The 20,286-nt window shown below is 40.3% G+C and overlaps 2 protein-coding genes across 5 annotated transcripts; both read right to left on the reverse strand.

Moving 5' to 3' along the window:
• Positions 518–5,531, reverse strand: LOC109707279 (mechanosensitive ion channel protein 6-like). 2 transcript variants are annotated; one of them, XM_020228436.1, is made up of 6 exons: positions 3,434–5,531; positions 2,634–2,757; positions 2,217–2,510; positions 2,085–2,128; positions 1,926–1,971; positions 1,208–1,374 (listed from the first exon to the last, which is right to left on the reverse strand). In XM_020228436.1, exons 1-6 carry the CDS (start codon positions 5,401–5,403, stop codon positions 1,360–1,362), a joined length of 2,493 nt encoding a protein of 830 aa, XP_020084025.1. In that variant the 5' UTR covers positions 5,404–5,531; the 3' UTR covers positions 1,208–1,359. The 2 variants fall into 2 exon arrangements, with proteins under 2 accessions (XP_020084024.1, XP_020084025.1); XM_020228435.1 differs by having other exon boundaries at positions 518–1,374; positions 1,926–2,128.
• Positions 7,881–19,277, reverse strand: LOC109707280 (serine/threonine-protein kinase STY46-like). 3 transcript variants are annotated; one of them, XR_002215453.1, is made up of 18 exons: positions 18,704–19,277; positions 17,966–18,080; positions 16,822–16,922; positions 16,572–16,691; positions 16,248–16,346; positions 15,226–15,280; positions 15,008–15,118; positions 13,560–13,610; positions 12,640–12,788; positions 12,440–12,547; positions 10,667–10,740; positions 10,362–10,537; positions 9,807–9,902; positions 8,977–9,057; positions 8,819–8,872; positions 8,598–8,674; positions 8,175–8,309; positions 7,881–8,105 (listed from the first exon to the last, which is right to left on the reverse strand). XR_002215453.1 is itself a non-coding variant. In XM_020228437.1 (17 exons), exons 1-17 carry the CDS (start codon positions 18,889–18,891, stop codon positions 8,030–8,032), a joined length of 1,782 nt encoding a protein of 593 aa, XP_020084026.1. In that variant the 5' UTR covers positions 18,892–19,275; the 3' UTR covers positions 7,881–8,029. The 3 variants fall into 3 exon arrangements, 2 of the variants coding, with proteins under 2 accessions (XP_020084026.1, XP_020084027.1); XM_020228437.1 differs by lacking the exon at positions 8,598–8,674 and having other exon boundaries at positions 7,881–8,098; positions 18,704–19,275; XM_020228438.1 differs by lacking the exons at positions 8,598–8,674; positions 12,440–12,547; positions 12,640–12,788 and having other exon boundaries at positions 7,881–8,098; positions 10,362–10,554; positions 18,704–19,276.

The following is a 20,286-nucleotide window of genomic DNA, read 5'->3' on the forward strand; positions in this document are numbered from 1 at the left end:
TCACTAAAACTCAAAACTTAAAACGGGTATCTCTTTGTCCTGAATCATAATCCGCGAGAGAGAACTCTCTCCCCCAACCGGGAACTGACTCTCTCAAAGCTTGTTGCTCGTGCACATTCATTAGTACCTTCGCGAAATTTGCAATGACGGAGCCAAAGTCCATGGCCAGACAAACGAGGAGCGTGCATTAAGGATTTGTTATAATATGTTTGAAAAAATCATTATCACCAACCGCTCAATCCATTTGCTATTATAGATTAGCAACATGGCATATCAAATATTATGTTCTTACATCCATCTATTTCAACACTAACACGAATAAGAAGTTATTTGCTGCCTTTATCTGCCTAAATTATTTGAAAATACCAACTAATCAGGTTTTTGCAAAAAGTTTTTTCTTTTTGGAGTATAAACATTCAATACTCTTTGTCTGTTACTATAATTTTAATCCATCAAAATCGAACTCTTCCTCTGCCGTAGAAACTGTATCCAATATGCTCCAAATGGTGGCCATTTGCACGCAAGGAATCCACGGGACATCCGATCCCCGCTATATAATTGTTCAATGATTCCAGCATCACCACGAAATTGCATGGTATTAATTGTTGGATTCAGTCTCTTGAACATTTTTCCAAACACTCGGTTCCCGAGATACATATTCAGATAAACTAGAGTTAACAAGTTTCATCATTTCCCAATATAAATCACTTGCTACTCTCAAAAAATATATAAATCACTTGCGCTTGTTATTGAAAGGTTGATGCAAACACTCCAAATAGTCAGTATACCACTGTAGATCGCTTGCTACGGAGATCACAGAGCACGAACCGCATGGAATAACACTTAGCTACTAAGATTGTCCGAAAAGCACTACGAGAGAAACATCTATTTCCAAGTACCAAAATTGTCCCCCTGCCCCCCAAAAAAAAGGAAAAAAAAAAAAGAAAGCCAGGAATAAGGGGAAAAGTAAGAAACAAAGCCAAAATCCGGACCTCAGGAAGAGCGCGTTCCCCTTCGGCTCGCTCCGGGCCAGAGAGCTCTTCCCCTATATTTTTGCTAGATCAATTGGTGAGCTAAGTTCAATAATATCAGTTAAAAGTTAACCATGTGGAAGGCAAGCGCGCAGATGTGACGGGAGGCATGTTGCGGACATTGACATCGAGCGGCAGCATCCGGTATTCAATATCGAGTTCTTTTAAGACTCTGATCATCTCCTGAACCACGAGCTCTCTCCTCCCCCACCTCATCCCCATATCTTGGTGATTGATTCGGTGGCGCATCCATATAGATACTCTCAACCTGTTCATGTCATCCACATCTCTAAGAACGACAGATGGATTAGGGTACCAATGTTCCTTCTTACTCTCCATAAACCTGCAACCACATTACAGTGAAAAACCGTGCTCAAGTCACGTATGTGTAGAGACGGTATAATTGTAGATAACTGTTCATGGTCATCCCATGTTATAATGGTTCATATTTTAACTAGATGGCGATAATTCATTGAAAAAAGTCAAAATCAAGACATTATTACAAATAATAAAATAATCCTTTCATGACAGTTATCCATGTCCCACATTTTTTGGAGATGCTGCATCCAATTACGGTTTGTTATAGGATTTAGCTAAATATGAAACAAAAGAAAATATATTATAATTGATCCTAGATAACCATTCTACTGCAACGGCGTTTCACCTTCCAAAATTATTAGATAGCAAGATTCTAGAAGTATAAACTAGTCTAGATAGCCAATTTGTTGATATTGCTTAGACCTACTACTAGTTTAATTTGCTCCACATATTTCCTGAATTTCTGCTCTCCGAACTCTATCACTACTACTGTAAAAAATTAGAGGAGACTAACATCTTATCAAATCGACAACAGCGCCAATTGATATAAAATGCTGGAAAAGTTTTGATACTTACTGAATTATTCTTTGCTTCATGATGGCGAGCTTTTCCACGGGTGTTGCTACATGAACACAGAAGTCAATTGATTCTCCCATATCCGGGCTTCGATAAAAATTGCTGATTGGTTTGGTAGCAAGAAGACTATTGGGGTAGTAAATTTTGAGGTTATCGTACCGCAGAAAAATTGTTGCCATGATATTCATTTCCTCGACAACCATCTGAAATCGGAATATTGCATATCAGCAATTCATGTCAGATAATTAATTATTAGGGAACAGAACAGGACAAGTCAAGGATATGCATCACCTGAACCTCCTCCACTTCACAACGATCTCCAACATCAAAGGGGTGCACGACAAATAAGAAAATGATAGATTCAAAAACCATCTTTAAAGTGTTCCCAAACATAAAAACTGCCAGAAGGACCTGAGAGCTGAGGAAGACGAAGAAATGGGTTGTCGCAATACCCAGAATGAGAAGCCACAGGACAAATGCAATGACACCTACAACAATGTTTGCCATTTGGTTCAGCTTATTCACTGCAGTTTTCGTATCATTAAGAGTCAAGGCAAGGGCTTTGCGTTCTCTGAATGCATTGACCTGCAGCAAAACGGAAGAGATGATCCCAAGGGGGGAGGGGAATATACTTATGCTTCTAAGCCAATGATCAGCCAGGAATATACGACAAAGAAACTAAACAAAAAACAATAATAATATCATTACCACCCAGTTCTTGAGGGACTTCCTGCTGACCCTGTTATTCTCTTGTGCTCCCTCAAAAAGGCTCATAGTTTTCACAGCTTCCTCGTGCCTCATGAAACGCATTAAATCCGACAAGTAGATATACCTATGACGACAGAAATGAGTCATTACTTGGTCAAAAAAATCAACTGGATCACATTCACGAACTAGGTGAATGACAATACGCGGTGCAGAGCTGAAGACAACAAATGTAGTACTCCACGATAGCAATAAACGTAATTTTTGAAAAAATAGAATAAACGACGAACATATTTCAGCCCACAAAATTGTTCTAGTTTTGTAAGGATAAACAGGCGCGCTTCATAGGTAGCTAATGGCTCGTATTAGTCAATAAGACTGTCAACCTTGCCATACCCCTGTTATTCTCAAATGCAAGCAACTTGTAAAGTAGTTTTTACCAAGGTTCGGTAGAGAAGGGAAGAAAATCAATTTGACGACTTCAAGACGAATTTTTTAGTTAGCAAACCAATTCGCCAACAACTTTCACATCCTCATGAATATCAAACTTTTTCTTTCAGGCATGAAGTTTTATGAAAAGCAATTTCTCTGCTATATATATACTGACTTGGTGGCTCGACCAACCAACTTGCACACAGGACATAAATAAATAGAAGAGACGAGAATTAAAGCACGGTTGGTTGGGTTGACCAGAGTTATAGGACATATACACAACGCTAGCGGAGTAATAATAATAGTAATAAGAAGAAGAAGAATGAAGAATGATAGATAGGGACATTTTAAAGGGATGCGGATGGACTCACTTGGCACCGGGCTTGGCGACGTTGTTGAAAATCTTTCTGGCGGCAAGCTTGGCCTCGTACTCGCTCCTGATCTGCTTGGCCGACTCGTCCTCCCCGCCCGTGGCCTGCGAGATCTGCTCGTCGAGGGTCATGAGCGTGCCGTACCTAACGATCTTCATGAGGCGCTTCATATTCCACGCGGACACGTTCTTCTGATTGAGTTTGTGGAGCTGGTCGATCGTGATGACATCCTCCTGCGGCTGCTGCGGGCCGCTCCCGGCGGCGTCCTTCCGCGAGACGGCCCGGGACAGCTTGATGCTCTTCCCGATCTGCCCGCTCTTCCTCATGGCGCTGGCGCTGGCCCTGCCGCTGCCGCTGCCGCTGCCGCTTCTGGTGGGGAACGCGGCCTTGCGGAGATCGCTGGGAATGGTGACGCCGGCGCTCTGGAGCTTCTGCACCTCGGCGAAGACGCGCTCCTCCTCGTCGTGGTTGCGCTGGATCTCGACGAGGGGCGGGCCGGAGAGCGTCTCGATGACGTACTGGTTGAAGAGGGCCTCCTGGATGCGGTCGAAGTAGGTGCTGACGTGGAAGGAGGAGGCGAGCACCTTGACGAGCAGCGTCTTGAGGAGGCGGAGCAGGGTGGCGACGAGGAGGCAGAAGAGGACCTTGGTGACGTAGGGGAGGATGCGGCTGCGCGTCTCGCGCTCCACCTTGCTGTCGAACATCAAGTGCCAGGAGACGAGGACGAGGCCCAGCCAGAGGCTGTTCTGGACGGCCCTGCGCACGCCGTAGACGAAGTAGAGCACGCGCTTGCGGAGGAGGAAGTTGCGCTCCACGAAGAACACGGCCACGCGGATCAGCCACCCGGAGACGAGGCGCCCGCAGATGAGCACGAACACCAGCAGCTCCCACTTCCACAGGTGGAGCCCCCACACCGTCTGCCGCTGCAGCCGCCGCACGCCCAGGCTGCACGCCAGGGCGCCCAGGATCACGACCAGGCTCAGCCACTGCAGCAGCGTCAGCGGGTCCAGCTTCGCGCGCTTGAACTCGTCGGGGATGTCCTCGTCCACGAACGGGTCCTCGTCGTCCTCGTCCAAGGCCGGCGGCCCCCCGGCTTTGCCCATCGCTCCCGATTTGCCCATCGCGCCCGATTTGCCCATCTGCCCCGATCTGGCCGGCACGCGCCCGGATCGCCCGCCGCCGTCGTTGCTAGTTGCGGACGACAGCGGCGGGGGGTCCATGAGCCTGGAGCGGGTCTTGGCGCGGAGCAGCGCGGAGGGGGCGCGGCGGAAGGAGGAGTTGGAGGTGCAGCGGAGAACCTCGGCGGGGGGTACTCCGTTCTTGTCTCGGCCGTCATCGTCGGAGGAGGAGGAGGAGGGGGAGAGGGAGGAGGGGGAGAGGGGGTGGTCGGCGGAGGGGTCCTGGAAGGAGACGCGGAGCTCCTTGGAGGCGGAGATGGAGGAGGGGGGCTTCTTGAGCTCCTCCATCTCGAGGTCCATGTCCAGCGACATCTCCGCCCCGGAGGCCTTCTGCTTGTGGAGGAAGGAGCCGATCAGCCGGGACGGAGGGTCCTCGCTGATCTCCGCCACCGGATTCAGGCTCTGCGGCGGATGGCTCTTGAAGCTGAAGCCGCTACTGCCGCCTCCGCCTCCGCCGCTGCCGCCATTATCACCGTCATCCTTCCAGAATTCGTAGCTCCCCTCCCTCCATACCTTAGGGAGGGCGGCGGCGGAGGAGGTGGTGGTGGTAGTGTTAGTAGTGGTGTTGGTGCTGGTGGCGGCGGCGGCGGAGGTAGTGGAGGTGGGGATGGGAGGGGGGTCGACGAAGGGGTTGTGGCTGTTGCCGTCGATCTTGACGACGACCTCGCGGCGGTCGGGGTCGTCGTGGTCGACGAGGATGGGCTGCTCCTCCTGCAGGTCGAAGGAGGGGTTGCGGGAGGACGAGTACTTGTGGGACCCGTACGACTTGAGAGATTTGCGAAGAGGATCCATCGCTCTCTTCTCTCCTCTTCTCTCCCGCCGGGAGGATCAGACGAAAGGAAGAGGCGGAGAAGCGTTTCTCGTTTTTTTTTTTTTTTATTTTGATTTTTCCTGAATATTCCGAATCTCGCTTGACAACAACACTTCTCGTGCTGCCCAGTATGGGAAGAGGAAGTAGGGCTGGGATAGAAAAGGAAAAGGAGAGACGGAGGGGGACACGGGGGGAAACAGGGCAAGAGTTTATATGCTCTGTTGGGTACGTGTCAACAAAAAAAAGGACATCATACGCTGTAGCAGGTGTTGGTCCGCTGCTTCGGACCGCGTAGCTGACCCCGCTTGCTTGAAGAAGCATATTTTGGTCCGAATTTATGGTGGAGATGCCAAGTGCTCCTCGTACAGAGCAGCGCTGGACGTCCTATCCTATCATTAACGGGGCGCGACGTCCAATGACCCGAAATTTCAGCACGAATGGGGTCCAGACGTGCGACTATTTAGGCCGAGAAGGGTGCTCCGAGGGAGCGAGCTACCGAGTCGGATGCCGGAGGGTAGCCTCTCGTAATTTGGGGGTAAAATTAAGGGGGGGCGCTCTGGACGGAGATGTTGACGCTTGTCCAGAGTGCATGGAGGGGCTACGGGAGGGCGGTGTTCGTGAGAGAGACGTGGATGGCAGGACGAAGGCTGCCTGCATGGCGTCGCCCGCGACGCGACGAACCGACGCCTCGGGCCGCGTAATCGTGCCGCATTTTCTTTGTTGGAGGAAAGCGAAACGAATCGCCTGCGAGAACAGCCATCCAAAAGATGGAAATTTTTTTATTTCTTAAAAAAATTGATAGGAATCAACCCAGTCACCCAGGTGGAGGTTAATCACGTTTAACATGGGTTTTTTTTCTGGCGAAGGATCCAGAGTATTGGTTTAATAAATAGCAAAATTACAAGAAATTAATAACCAGTAGTAAGAGTGGTGAGAACGAGTTCCACGGAAGCCCTATGTATTATTCTAATCAGTCTTTGTATGCCGCGCAACAACAACGAAACATAAACCATAACTCAATACTAAGATACTAATTTCTTGTAAAATATTTCTTTTAATATAATATTTTCTTATTTTAATATAATATACTAAAATATTTCTTAAGAGTGTCCCAAGAGAACTCTCCGCATAAACCCGTCCGCTCATATTTATAGAGATTCACTCAATCAGATCAATCCAACTACTAAGAACCCGAAAGCACCTCCTCCTAAAAAAGAGATGAATTTAGTACCTTAGCACTACCACCGAGTAAACCATGATATCGAAGCGAATACCATCTAGTCCCTCTATCGCAATCTACATTGCTACCCAACACCATCCCAAGTAAAACCCTGTATACATTGTGCTAGTCCAACCCACCTCTCCCTAGTGGTCTATTCACAACAACGGGGCTGGAACCACAGACCGTCTGTAGCCATCTCTCTTTTTATCCAGTTTCTCTTCTTTCACCTTTTCTCTAGCGGCCTTTCACAAGTCAAAGAGGATACCCAGCATTCCGCTACTTCATGCCCTCACAGCCAACGAATGTGGAGAAGTGCTCCACTTCCAACAAGGTAGCCAAAAATTTGGAAATCAAAACAGACTATGTAGGGAAAGTTTACTAGGAAAAGCCATTTTCTGAATTCATCTATAGAATTGTCTTATTGTCTTCTTGTTTGATATACAAAATAATTTATTACGCTTTAAGGAAAATAATTTAGGTATAGTATATACACTGTAATTGTGTCGACAACCCGTTATCATATCTACTTGAGTGAGCAATAAGATCCTGAACACGACGTTCGAGCATCCAAATAGGACAAACTTAATGTAGTCTCTAATAAAGCACCTTTACACCAAATACATTGCCCAACTCACTGCTTTACAACGAGCATGCAGAATGGCATGATACAAACAAAGAACAAGCATACAACCTAACAATGTGTTATCCTGCGCCACATCATATACAGAATGATATTTTCTATTTTTCCATTCATATACCATAGTAACAGATAAAAAAAGAGTCAAAATACGGTGCCAATTTACTATTCGAGTCTGTGCACCATGTAACTTAATTGTTACCCTTCAAATGACCAATCATCAACATCATGAAACCTTTCTTCTATTTATGAGACTCAAATGAAGATCCATAAAACGGAAAACATGGCTTTGTGGAAACAACGTTCAACTTATTATTGCCTAACAAAGAGGAACGATTAAAACACTCTACTGCATGAAGTTTTTGGCCTAGTCTGTGAATGTATTTCCAAATGCAACCACTTTAATGCTTCAGAGGATTCAAAAAATTCAAAGCCACTATACAACTTCTATAATCTGATGCTATAAGTATCAAAGGTGAAAAGTTCTAGTGCTCTCAGATTTTTCTCTTCTTTTTTTTGAAGCATCGGCCTAATTATGAAGGAAAACGGGCTGAGAATGTTAACTTTGTGTGTGTGTGTGTTGCGGGGNGGTGTGGTGGTTATGAAAACGGGCGTGCTTGGAAACACATTGCCCCGCTAGTAATACAATACATCGCTATGGATAGTAAGCCATTGAAACAAGCATAATAATTACAAAGGAAAATTAAGAGACTGCGAAAGAGAAGAAACATGCCAACAGCATCAAGCGTCAACGGTCACGCCTGAGAACTGAGAAAAGATGACCAAGTGACTTCTTCTGATGGCCCATGGGCACAACCTGTTCACTAAATGTATGTCAAAAAGAAATTCAAGCAACTGAAGTAGCTGAATGGATTATGTGACGAGGAACATACTTCCTTGGCAATGATGTTAAGTATCTCTAGAATATCTGAGAAATTTGGCCTTAAAGCTGGGTCTTGCTGCCAACATTTCTCGAGCAGAACAGCAAGCTTAGGATGAGTGTCCTTTGGAATAGTGGGTCTCAAACCCTGAGTAACAAAGCAGATGAAGATTGTCGAACTGGTTGAAGAATCATTAGATAAACCCATTTTAAAATGTGCATTATATAGATCACGATAACCCAATACTTGGTTCAGAAAAAAGAAAAAGGATATGTACTGTTTCTTGTCGTATATATAACTCATCTACAATCAAGTTAGTTTCTAGAATTAACCGTTTAGCCAAGGTTTTTGTGCTGAAATGGTTTTCAGCAATCATGCATACCCTTGAAGTGGTGGCTCTCTACATAACTGAATAATCATTCAAATGAAATTTACCTTCCAAAAAAAGAGGAGATTTAGTGCAACAAGTTGCCATAAAAATTACACGAGCGACAGAAAAATATGCATGAGACCTGGAGGGAATGAATCTGGAGTATAAATCACATGTAGAAAATATTATAGCAAAAGAAACGTGAAAAATTGGTAAATAGTTATTGGTATTTATGAGGAATATGAATGTTAATAGCACAACCACTCAAACAAGAAAGGCGATATACCTTTTGAACAACAGCAACTGCTGCTTGAAGTGGTGTTAGATCTTCGTATGGGAGCTGATCAATGAAAGACAATAAAGAAAATGAAACATCAACTTGATAAATATGGTCTGCATAAAACATAGGGTAAAAGATTGATGCAAAGAAACCGCTGATGCTACCTTTCCTGCCAGCAATTCCCAAAGAACAATACCAAAACTGAAAACATCAGCCTTGTGATCGTAAAATTTGTGTTCAATTACCTAGAAATTGGAACTTAATGATCAGATCATAACAAATTTTCTTGAGAGAAAGATGACATATATTGCATTAATACCATAAATAGGCAAAAGGTGGAAACAATTGAATAACTCAACAAGCAAAATATATTTGCACAGCTTACTAAGCTTTTACTTACAACCTGATAGTCAACAAAAATCAATTTCCCCAGTCTGTACTGTTGTGTTATATCTTTAATAGTCAGCCCGAAGCCCAAAAAACAGAAACAAAAGCATTAGGTAGCCATACATAGGATTGCCAAAACCTACTGAGATGGTTTTGCCATGGGAGTAACATTATTCAAGCGAAAGGTGCTATTGGAGGAAAGAAAAATTGGAATGAAAATTTCATGGAAAACCTTGACTAACCAAAACTGCATAGGACAATACGATCCATATCACTGACCCTAAATAGTTGGGCTTAAAGGCTAAGTTATTGTTGATGTTCTCATTATTATTGTTCTTGCTGTTGCTGTTGTAATAAACTAACCCTTAGTACAACTGAAGAGGAATTTGAAAAAGGTTACTATTCATCAACCAAAAGAAAAAAAAATAGTTGTTCAAGAACACAACATATTGACAAACGTACATCAAATTACATTAAATTATGAGATAAGAAACACATTTCTTTTGTCAGAGTTGTAATTTCAAGCACTGATTTACCAGACACTCTCATCACTTAAATATTCAGTAAACTGCTAGCTTAGAACGATATAATTATCAGAAGAACCAACCTCAGGAGCCATCCATCGGTATGTTCCTGTTTCTGCAGTCATTACTCCAGACTGAGCTTTAACCCGGGCCACTCCAAAATCTGCTACCTTGACAACCTGTGGGCAGATGATGTATTAGACGACCAAACAGATAATAAGCAAGACATGCACACAAGAACAACGACAGACAAGATGATTTAAAAAATTTAGATTATTACACGAATTGATATTGACAAGTGATGCTGCGACACCAACCGCACCAATCAAGGGGTTTATAAGAGTTGGAAAAAGAAGGGGCATGCGTTAAGCTATATATAACCTTAACAAAAATTATTTGAATTAAAAAATTAATTTTCTACACAATTTATATATTCGAGCAGAAGAAAACAATATAACAATGGGGTAATATGATAGAAAATACAAATGCAATGCTAACCGCTAGCAAAGGAGACAAGCACATAATAACAATATTATGTAATATGTAAAATAATTTAGATTCATTTACTTTTAATGTGCCTCTCGCACAAAAAAATGTGACGGCATACTACTTAAAATAGCATGTGCGGAATTAAATACCTCATTTTCATCCATAAGAAGATTTGCTGTCTTCAGGTCCCTGTGGATAATATTACAGTGGTGCAAATAGTTCATTCCCTTTGATACATCAGTAGCAATCCTGAGCACATCTGGGAGCTGGAAAACACCTTTCTTGTTGTGAAGAAAGTCAAATACACTCCCTCCACGCATGAATTCTGACAATGAAACAAACCTGACTCAAATATTCAGTCAACTAAACAAGAAGACAACATGAATAATGTGTAGGAGATTTGTTCATTCTACAGTGCATTCTCCACAACAACTCTAAAAGCTAAGCATACTACCTGTAACTATACACAAAATAGGTGGTCTGGTGCATGCGCCAATAAACTGCACAACATTCTTGTGACGAACCTTTCTGCAGAGATTGGATTGGAAAGAATTGAAGAAAGTAAAGAAGAAGATTCAGGGACAAGAGGATGCATACCCCTCTCTAAATAAAAAAAATTCTTTCGTTAAATATAATAAGAAATGAAATGGAAGATCAATTTGTGAAACAAAAAAAAGAGTGAAATGACACTAATAGGAATGTAGTAGAAGCATAAGGCATCAAAGCAACATTTGTTTTCAATGTCACACATTATTCATGTGTTCTGGCCAATAATAAAAGAATATTTATTTTCATAATGGTCTTCTCCATAATGGCTGTCCAAGACTCCCAAATCCTCTTCTCACATGCATTGGTGTGAAAATATTATGCAATCAATATTCTCCTCCTAACATGAGAATAACATATTTGAAAATTTCAGATAATCCAAATGCTGGCATTCCTGAGAAACTAAACAGAATTATGATAGTTTAACTCACAGTCACAAGGGTAAAGGTAAAACACCAAATGAGAGCAATGCCACCTAAAGAATACTCTTACAAGGCTTCACTTAAAAATTTGACCATTAAATAACCTTGTCAATCAAATGCATCATATAACAGCCAGCATGCAAGGTTCCAGCAATTAATTGTGAAGTACCTGGAAGGCAAGGAGCTATGCATCCTTACACTCCCAAATGATGGCCACTAGGCATCCAACGAGGTTGTCTGTCTCTTGGCAAAAAACCACCACTTCGGTGGAACTGGTAAGCCAGAACCATCACTCATAGTAACCGTAAGTGACTCTAATAAACCATTCAGTGCATGATTGAAGGCCTTTAAGCTACTAACTAATGTTCTTAACAAGTCACATAACTGGGAAACTTTTCCATAAAGTCAATGAGCTAAATAGTATTCACTTTCAAAATCCTTATTTTGAGGTTGCTAAACAACCATACGTCAGTTTACTTTTCAAATGCTTCCAACTTTCAAATAAGCCATTAAACAATAACCACAGTAACCTCCACTGGACATGATATACAAACAAGGGTATCTTCACCAACTACATGCTCCTTTCGGTCTCTAAATTATTCATGTAGTTTTATGTACTAGCTTGTCCGACGAATGCATAAGAAGCCATTCGAAAGGTGCTTTGCTAGGGGGATCTTGGGAAGCTTTGTTCTGAACATTAAGTTGGAGCATTTTTTTTCTTCTTCCAAATATACAGCATGTATTCAGTAGCCTATGTCTATGCAGTATGCCCTACCTTGCCTCTCTGAACAAGTTATGAGACCCATCCATCCTGAAGTAATGCTATGTAAATTCTCTAGCTATCAGAGGAGATAGCTTTATAGACCATTTATTGCACCTCAATCATCTCAAAACATGGGGATGCAAACACCCCTTTCCTAAACTCCCTCCAAGCATTACATCGCAAGGGAGTTTATAGCTCAAAAAATCAATGTAAAAATACTAAGGGAATAAAAAACATATCATCATATGATACTAACAGCAAAATCAGGATTATCCCCTCATGGACGATAGTGCAAGTTGTTCAGCTACTACTTGTCTAAGTGTTCCTTCATATAAAATGATAGGAGACAAATCCAATGATCAAAACTAGGAAGTAGGAGGAAAAAAAAATGCAACAGCCAACTAATAAAAATGTATCTGTTTCATATGGAATGGAAAAAAAAAAAAAATAAACAATAGAAAGATTTTACTGAAACTAGGTACGGCTTTTTACAAACCTCATAATATATACTTCCTGTGCAAACTCACGCAGCCTATCAATGCTGACAAGCTCCGGTTTCAGAACCTTAATGGCTACATCTTGGCTACAGTATGTTCCACGGTAACTGACAAGGAAACGGTATATGATCCAGATGATTGAAATGAAAAATATCACTCTATCTAAGAGCAGTCTATATTGTTAACTCGTAGAACTTACAGATTACCATAAGATCCATATGCCAGTTTACTCTCAAATTTTAGAAGCCTGACATCAATTTCCCAAACATCAGCTCCATCTACAGGTATCTGGACATGATCAGTTGGGCATTCCTCCATAGCTTCTACTTCCTCTTTAGGTAACTTTGACTGCGCCAACAACAAAATTTAGTTCTGTACTAATTTCAGGAGCAGAACGAAAGGTTATGCCATGCTTGAAGGAAAGGAAAAGGAGGCCAGGCAGCCAAAGTTAGAATACAAAAAGACTATTGACCAAGATGAGAGGTGGTGTATCACCAGCTCTCGAGAGAAAAATTCGAAGGAACAAGACCTATCCAACAAGATAAGTAAAAGATGGAGTATCTGATAAGCACGTTCAATGGAATTCATTCTAAAGTTCACGACGTAAATTACTTGGGAGATACCTCTATTGCTAGCTGGTTTAATCTACCCCCACCATATGGACTCGAGCCATTAAGTATGTTATTGATGAATGGAACCTTCCAGATAATTGCAAAAGCATCATTTTTGTAAGAACAAGAGGATAACATCGAGAGTTCTAGAGTCACAAAAAAAAAGAAAAAAAAAAAGCTCGTAGCTATCTTTTATCTAATGGACTGACCTATATGTTGAATTGCTTAATCATGTAATCCACCAAAATAATCAAGAGTTAATTATATCTAATAGAGAAGATAGTTTTGTGAGACAACATTGATGTTGACCAACAACATAGAAGTGATACAGCAGAATAGCTGGCTTTGGTACTTGATTGACAACAACCCCTCACAAATAATGAATGAAGATGAACATTCCAATGGGAACATCCTAATGGTTTCAACTTGGCTTTTAAAATGACCCAAACATATAATGAAATAAATTTGCACATCAATTTTCATTAGCATCTAGCAAATAGATGATTACCTTTGTTTTGACAATTTCTTTCTTCAGTGCACTTCTTAGATTGCCAGTGTCCTGGAAATTTCAGAGAAAAGTAAGCTTTTAGTTGGAAATAGTAGATATAGAGAACTGTAATCCAAAATTGAATTGATGAAAATCTTAAAAGAGAATCATGATAGAAAATAGAAGATACAGTTCCTACAATACTATCTAGCATTGGCATCAAGAACTTCATCTACAAAAATGAAAGAACAAAGGGAACAAAATTCCAATGTTTCATTTATTAATATCAGCAGAAATTTGCTAATTAATATGTATAGAAAGCCCAAACACATAATGAAGAGCCCATTCCCAAAGCATGCATAAGATCTGAAGCTTGCTTTCCGAGCAATAAAACTTGAAGGTAACAATTTCATACATATCCCTGAAAACTAGTTATCTGAAACTCATCGGTCTAAACTTCATATTTGTGTATTTATCTTCACAAGTTAAAATCAAAAGAACTCTCTTTTGACCGCTGGCAGGTAAATCATTCACGGTGGATTCTTTATTAATGAAAGGACAGTTCTAACCTTTCAAAATGTCGCTTAAAAATGTTTGATTGGGAGATTGAACAGAGAAAATGCATCCAATATTTGGGGCCAAGGCTAAGGTAAAATGGTTTGCAGAGAAAAAAGGAGATGTGATACCCTTATTAGCCTCTTGAATACGACAGTCAAAACAATTTCCTCCAAGCATTTAAAAGGCGAAGAAGTGATTTGGAGAAATAGGGGTCAATTCCAGCCAATGAACTACCATTAGTTAAAAGAGATGTGTAAATCTATATTCATATTTCAAATTTAAGTGAATAAAGAGACTAATCTCATGTAACATTTGCAGGGATACATTTGTGAATGCCCCAGAAGTATATTAATTGGCAATTATGGAGTCAAGGACTTATGTTTGGATATATTTGATGTATCCCTACTTATTAGACTTTTTCCTAGTATAAAAGAATTGAGTTAGGATCCATACACATACAAAATACAAATGGTATACAAAAAAAAAAAAAACTCCTTTTCTTTAAAGTAGTCTAGTATATGGAAGAGAAAGATAGCTTCTAAAATGCAGTTTTAGAACTCACTCAGGTAAAAGAAGGATAGTTTAATGAATATCATTCTATAGCTCTCCCAGGTTAACCATCCTCCTTTTGTGAAACTCCCAGGGGTTTAATAATCTTTCTCAGGTCTCCAAGCAAATCATAATCACCTTTTGATAGCATAAAGTGAGATTTAGACTACTACTAAAACACTACATCTACTCTAATTCTTTAACTTTCATTTGGAACATGTAATAAACAAACATTAGTACAACCAAGTGCTTAAGCTACACCTACATAGACAGCCTTGCCCTGGTGCAAAAGAAAACTAACCCCACACGAATAAGAGAACATTCATGATACAATTCTCTGGCTAACGAAGATGCAGAATTACCTCCGATAGCCAGCCATCAACCACAAAAATATCTAACGAGTAACCGTCATTAGTGGAAAACGCATGTGCTTCTCGAATGCTGAGACCAACTTCAGCAAGCAAGGAAGTTAACTAGGAAGAGAAAAATAATACCAAAATTAATATCACGAGAATATGTGAAATATACTTGTTCAATGAGCCATATTATGATTTCAATTTTGAAAAAAGAGATCAATCACCTGACTAAGAAGCTTTGGCTTATCATCTGTTGAAAAAGTGATCTCGTGTATAGGCCTACAAGAACATCAAATATCAGAAATTAGGAGCGTGGACAAGTATACTAAGGAAAAAAAAGAAAAGAGAAACACTCCATAAGTTGATATATGCTTAAATACATAATAAATAAATTAATATCTAAATGGAACTTAATTCATGCTTTATGTAGTTCAATACAAATTTTATGGTAAAGTGTAATCAGAAACAACTCTAACCAATCCTCAAATACTAATTCTCAAGTTGATCTTCCTCCAATTTCCAAATCATTATTCTATGACTCCAATTCATGAATTCCTAGATTTCTTCTCCATTTCTTTGATAAATCCGTGGTCCTGAGCTTACCAAGAATTTCCCACATCATCTATTAAGTCTAAACTAGCATCCCACGCTCAACAATTAAAATAATAAACTAAAGAAGCATATTACAAACCATTCTTTTGGTGGAGCCCTCATAGGGACCAATACTGCACATTATGTTGAACGAGTTGCTTACAAGAATTATCTTATCAGGTTGCAGAATACAACTCCTAGAAGTCACTATCATAACAAAATAGACAAGAATTATCCAGCCTCTCGGACGATATAGAAAGAAAGCATTAATATATTACGGACAAAGCATTTATATTACAAAGCTGTAAATGGCCGTTTCAGTGACAGATGGGCTGCTAGAGTTTCTTCAGCAGTTTTGGCGACATCAGAAGATTCAAGCGGCCTAATAAGTCTCAAACTCACATGTACCACAAATAGGGAAAATGAAGAATAATCTTAAAACATGAATATAACAATGTTTCAAATTTTCAATGCATAACTGTGATTCTGAAGCCTTTTTTTTTTTGTTGTTTCAGCAGCTTCTACCTGAAAGCCAATTACATGAAATGCAATTTAGCAAATTATAAAGTATATCAAACAATGTACTTGTCTTGCTTGTGGCTAAGAATTCAGTACATAAAGAAAAGTGGAATGTCTAGACATCCAATGAAATTACCTCCAAGTTTTAGAGGCACAAATTATAAAGTAGGATAAACACCGCATCCTTCCACCACTAAATTCATCCAGACCAAACGCTACATGGTTCACGCAAACACTAGCCATGTAATAATAGTTGTTAATTATGCAGATGAAATTTCAACTAAGCAAAAGATTTTCGGAAGCCAAGAAACACAGACTAGTAGAGCTAAAATCTGATAGTAAAATAAAACAAGCAAATAGAACTCTAAGGTGGATTTCTCTAATCTCAAAGGCAAAAAATGATTTAATTATCTAAATAATGTGAATTATTTAGCATGAAAGTATTAGTTGAAAAAATGACCTGAAAGAGTGCCGGTAAGAATGAACAGCTCTATCTCCATCTTGAACCTGTTGGCTATCAACGTCAAGAGCCAAAGCTTTATGATCCGATGATAGAGCGAAGGCCGGATAGAAATAAATGCTGAAGAATGGATCAAATAAGAGAAGAGAAGACATGAAATCAAGATAAAACTACGTAATTGAATGTGCAAAGCAGAAAATGAGAAACATTATTTTCAAAAGGAAACCACAATAAGAAGAGCCATAAGCACCTTTGTTCATTGCCCGCATATGGAAAATGTTTCACATTTTGCTCCTCCTGCCTATTAGAATGAGAAGTCTCATGTTTGACCATACTGTGAATATTCATTACCTGAAAAGAAACTCTTTCTGATATAAATAGCAAATTCAAAGATATTAAACTAGAATTTGGCACTGTTATAAGAACTAAAAAGAAGTATGCATGTGATGGCTTTCTTCAAGATTCACAAAATCCATTTGACCTAATGGCCTAATAAAATTAGACTGTTTACCTCCTAAGATCTTGATTGATTCAAAAGGCACCAAATCTTGGTTTCAATTCCGAAATTTCATGGAAGCAATTGGGGAGCATAAACTACAACTTATTACGAAATTTACTTTCATAAGTACACCAAGCAAACTTATACAAATAGGCAATAACAATAACCGCAGTTAATTTAAATACTTAAACAATAAAATTGAGAAATAAAGAATGCATCATAAATCACATCCAATTATGACAAGCTTCACACTTTTCGATTAGACATTACTACATTATGCTGAAAATTCATCTCCACGTGTCTTACCTTCCTAAAAGTAATCTAAAGAGTTTACATGCACATACCATACTCAGATTTAGGAAAAACATAGAGAATCACCAAGCAACCAGAAAATAAATGTAACCAAAGATTAGACGCGGCAATAAGAGGATAAGACCTTCACCATTAACGAGAAGTTTAAATGTTTTACTTTCAATAGACTGAAGAGATCATAACTCAAAAGAAGCTTATATTTTCTCTGGTTTTATCAGACCCAAAACAGTAATAACTCATAGGCCAACTGTGAACAACCACATGTTTGTTGTAAACCTTTCGGCAGCTTTCTAAACTTGAAAACAAGTTCAAGAAAAATCATTTGCTGTGTTGGTTTTCTACAAAGGAGGCATGTGATCATGTTTCACTTTTCATGATTGTCTTCCAAAGAATTTTGAGAGTCCTTTCGTGGACAGCAAGGCATTATGGTCGGAAGTAAATTAGAATATTATCAGACAAAATAAGAAGTCGTATAGACCCCTCAGACAAGAAAAGCATAAATTCCCATAGTAAGCCAATTAACTACAGTAAAGAAGATGGAAGGATCTTAGAAATTAGCACTGGTATAGTCATATGCTCATACCTGGACAAGACGAACCTCAAAAGCGGGCCTGTTGGCAGGATCGCACGCCTGCTGCAGCAACCTCTTGTGCATCAAGACATCTTCTGCTCTCTCTACATTTACATCCAATGCATATCTAACCAAGAATCACAAACAAGATATTCATCAAGGAACCCAGTAAGACAATCATATCATTGTATCGTCACAGATCTACATATAACCCAGGCCACAAGCCAGAAGGAAAAAAAATTAAAATATAGCAATAAGATAGACAACACTTCAAGAAAGTCGCTCGCTCCACGAATAGAAGTTACCCAGTTCTGTTAATTGAACACTTTACCACACATAGCTACAAGCTAGATAGAGACATAAAGTGGCAAACAGTAACTTCAAGAAAAATCACCGAATGGCTTGATCCATAGGCTAACATTAGGCAGGTTATGAACCGATAAAAAAAAGGAATCCTAAACCAACAGATTCAAGAAAGCCTTTATTGAATAAGAAATCTAGCAGAGGAAGTTATTCGCGATCGCGGATGATATTCACACCGAAAAAGGAAACGGAAAACAACGAACAACACATTAGAGGAAGAGATTATCGCCTCGTGATCAAGCCCACGGTCTAAAATCTCGGTGACTTCGAGCCGTTCCCTACCACTGATCAAACTAAGAAGAGACGACAAGAAGATGACGAACGTTTCGAAACCGAAAACAAGAACTATCATGCAAGAACTAACGAATAAAAAAAGGAGATCGAGACCTGGGAGGGAGGCGGTCGAAGTGCGCCAAGAGCTCGCCGTCGAAGGCCGGCGAAAGCGCTTCGGGACACCCGGAGCTCTTGAGGCGGCGGAGCACCTCGTTGTAGACCTCCACCTTCCGCCGCCGCCCGCGGTGGCGCGACGGCGATCCCTCCCGGGCGCCGGAGCTCCCCGCGCCCTCCGTCGCCATCCAAGGACCTCCGATCAAACCCTAATCCAATGCGAAAGCAAAAAAAAACCGAAATGAACGAAGAGGAGAACGAGAATAAGCCGCTCCACCGCCCTCTCGGATCCTTCACGAGCTCTACCTCGCCTTCTCGATCTCCTCGTCCTCGCGATCGAGGCGTGATTGGACAGGCTAGGGTTTCGAGCTCCGCGTGGAGAGAGGAGCGGGGGAGACGAGAGAGATAGGGAAGAGGAGTTTGGTAGGAACGCGAAGAAGAAAACGAAGAGACGAGAAGGAGAAGAAGAGAGATACGAGCCCGGGGAGAGAGGAAACAAAAAAGAGGTGGGCCGGAGGATGAGACGAGGAGAAGGGAAGCAGCGAGCCAACTTGGTTTTACGAAGTGTTGTCCGTTACTTTATTATTTATAGGAATGGAGGAGCAATGGTGCCTTAGAGGTGAATATGATATTAGAAATTATTAAAGAGTTAATGTATGTAATAATAATAATAATATTATTATTATATTATTATATCATTATTTATGGGTTCAGCATATATGGTTAAATGAATCTGGACATTCCAGCTGTTTACGTGCGGTGAGATTAGTAATCAAGTTCAAAATTTGAGGGAATTGAACAAATTTAACGCCGATAAGTTTATAAATCTCACTAATTATATGTAAAGATAAATGTAAATTGGCAATTTTAGCTTCGTCCCCCGACTAGTACTATAGTTCATCTAGTTGTGGTTCGTGGTTGAAAAACGAACAACAGTTTGTAACAAATGGAATGGAGGCTCCATTTCAAAATAGCCAGTTGTCGAGGGGTTATCCACTTGTTTTTATTTCAGATCCTATCTAAAACTTCCAACCAATAGATCTGCCGCCCAGCAGAAAGACATAACCCGTTAACAAACCTATACTTTTGTCCAAATCACCAGTATAGTCGGAATCTACAAATTCCTTCACTTTACCATAACCGAAATTTTTTGAGTAGAGGATACATTTATTTGATATCTCTTTCAAATACCGCAAAATTCACTTCACGACCTCCAAGTGCTATTTTTTTGGATTCGATATATATTGACTAATAACAGTAACTGCATGTAAAAAATCAGACCTAATACAAAGTATAGCATATATCAGGCAACCGACTGCGCTAGCGAATAAATGTATAAATATCTCATTCAGTATATTTTCTAATTCATTTGAGAAACGAAGTAGTTCGGTAGCTACTTCGTTTTCTATAACTATAAACTATAAACCCATCCCCGTGGGAATATTTTTTTTCCGACTCAACCACGGTTTATTACTTCACCCGTGTTGCCTAGTTCATATTTTCACTGAATGAAGCAGATAGCATGCTACCTTTTTCCGTAAAAAAAAAAAAAATTCAATGAGCAAAAATTAAATTCTTGATTA

Source organism: Ananas comosus, linkage group 3 (assembly GCF_001540865.1).
Source record: "Ananas comosus cultivar F153 linkage group 3, ASM154086v1, whole genome shotgun sequence".
NCBI classification, from domain to species: Eukaryota; Viridiplantae; Streptophyta; class Magnoliopsida; order Poales; family Bromeliaceae; genus Ananas; species Ananas comosus.

Excerpts from the sequence above, each read along its gene's own strand:
- LOC109707279 (XM_020228435.1), bottom strand. The coding sequence starts at position 5,403 with ATGGATCCTCTTCGCAAATCTCTCAAGTCGTACGGGTCCCACAAGTAC. Across the intron at positions 2,758-3,433 it reads GTCGCCAAGCCCGGTGCCAA|GTATATCTACTTGTCGGATT; the intron begins GTGAGTCCATCC and ends CTGTCGTCATAG. Across the intron at positions 2,511-2,633 it reads AGTCCCTCAAGAACTGGGTG|GTCAATGCATTCAGAGAACG; the intron begins GTAATGATATTA and ends GTTTTGCTGCAG.
- LOC109707280 (XM_020228437.1), bottom strand. The coding sequence starts at position 18,891 with ATGGCGACGGAGGGCGCGGGGAGCTCCGGCGCCCGGGAGGGATCGCCG. Across the intron at positions 15,119-15,225 it reads AGCCAAAGCTTCTTAGTCAG|TTAACTTCCTTGCTTGCTGA; the intron begins GTGATTGATCTC and ends TTCTCTTCCTAG. Across the intron at positions 12,789-13,559 it reads AAGAAATTGTCAAAACAAAG|TCAAAGTTACCTAAAGAGGA; the intron begins GTAATCATCTAT and ends TTGTTGGCGCAG.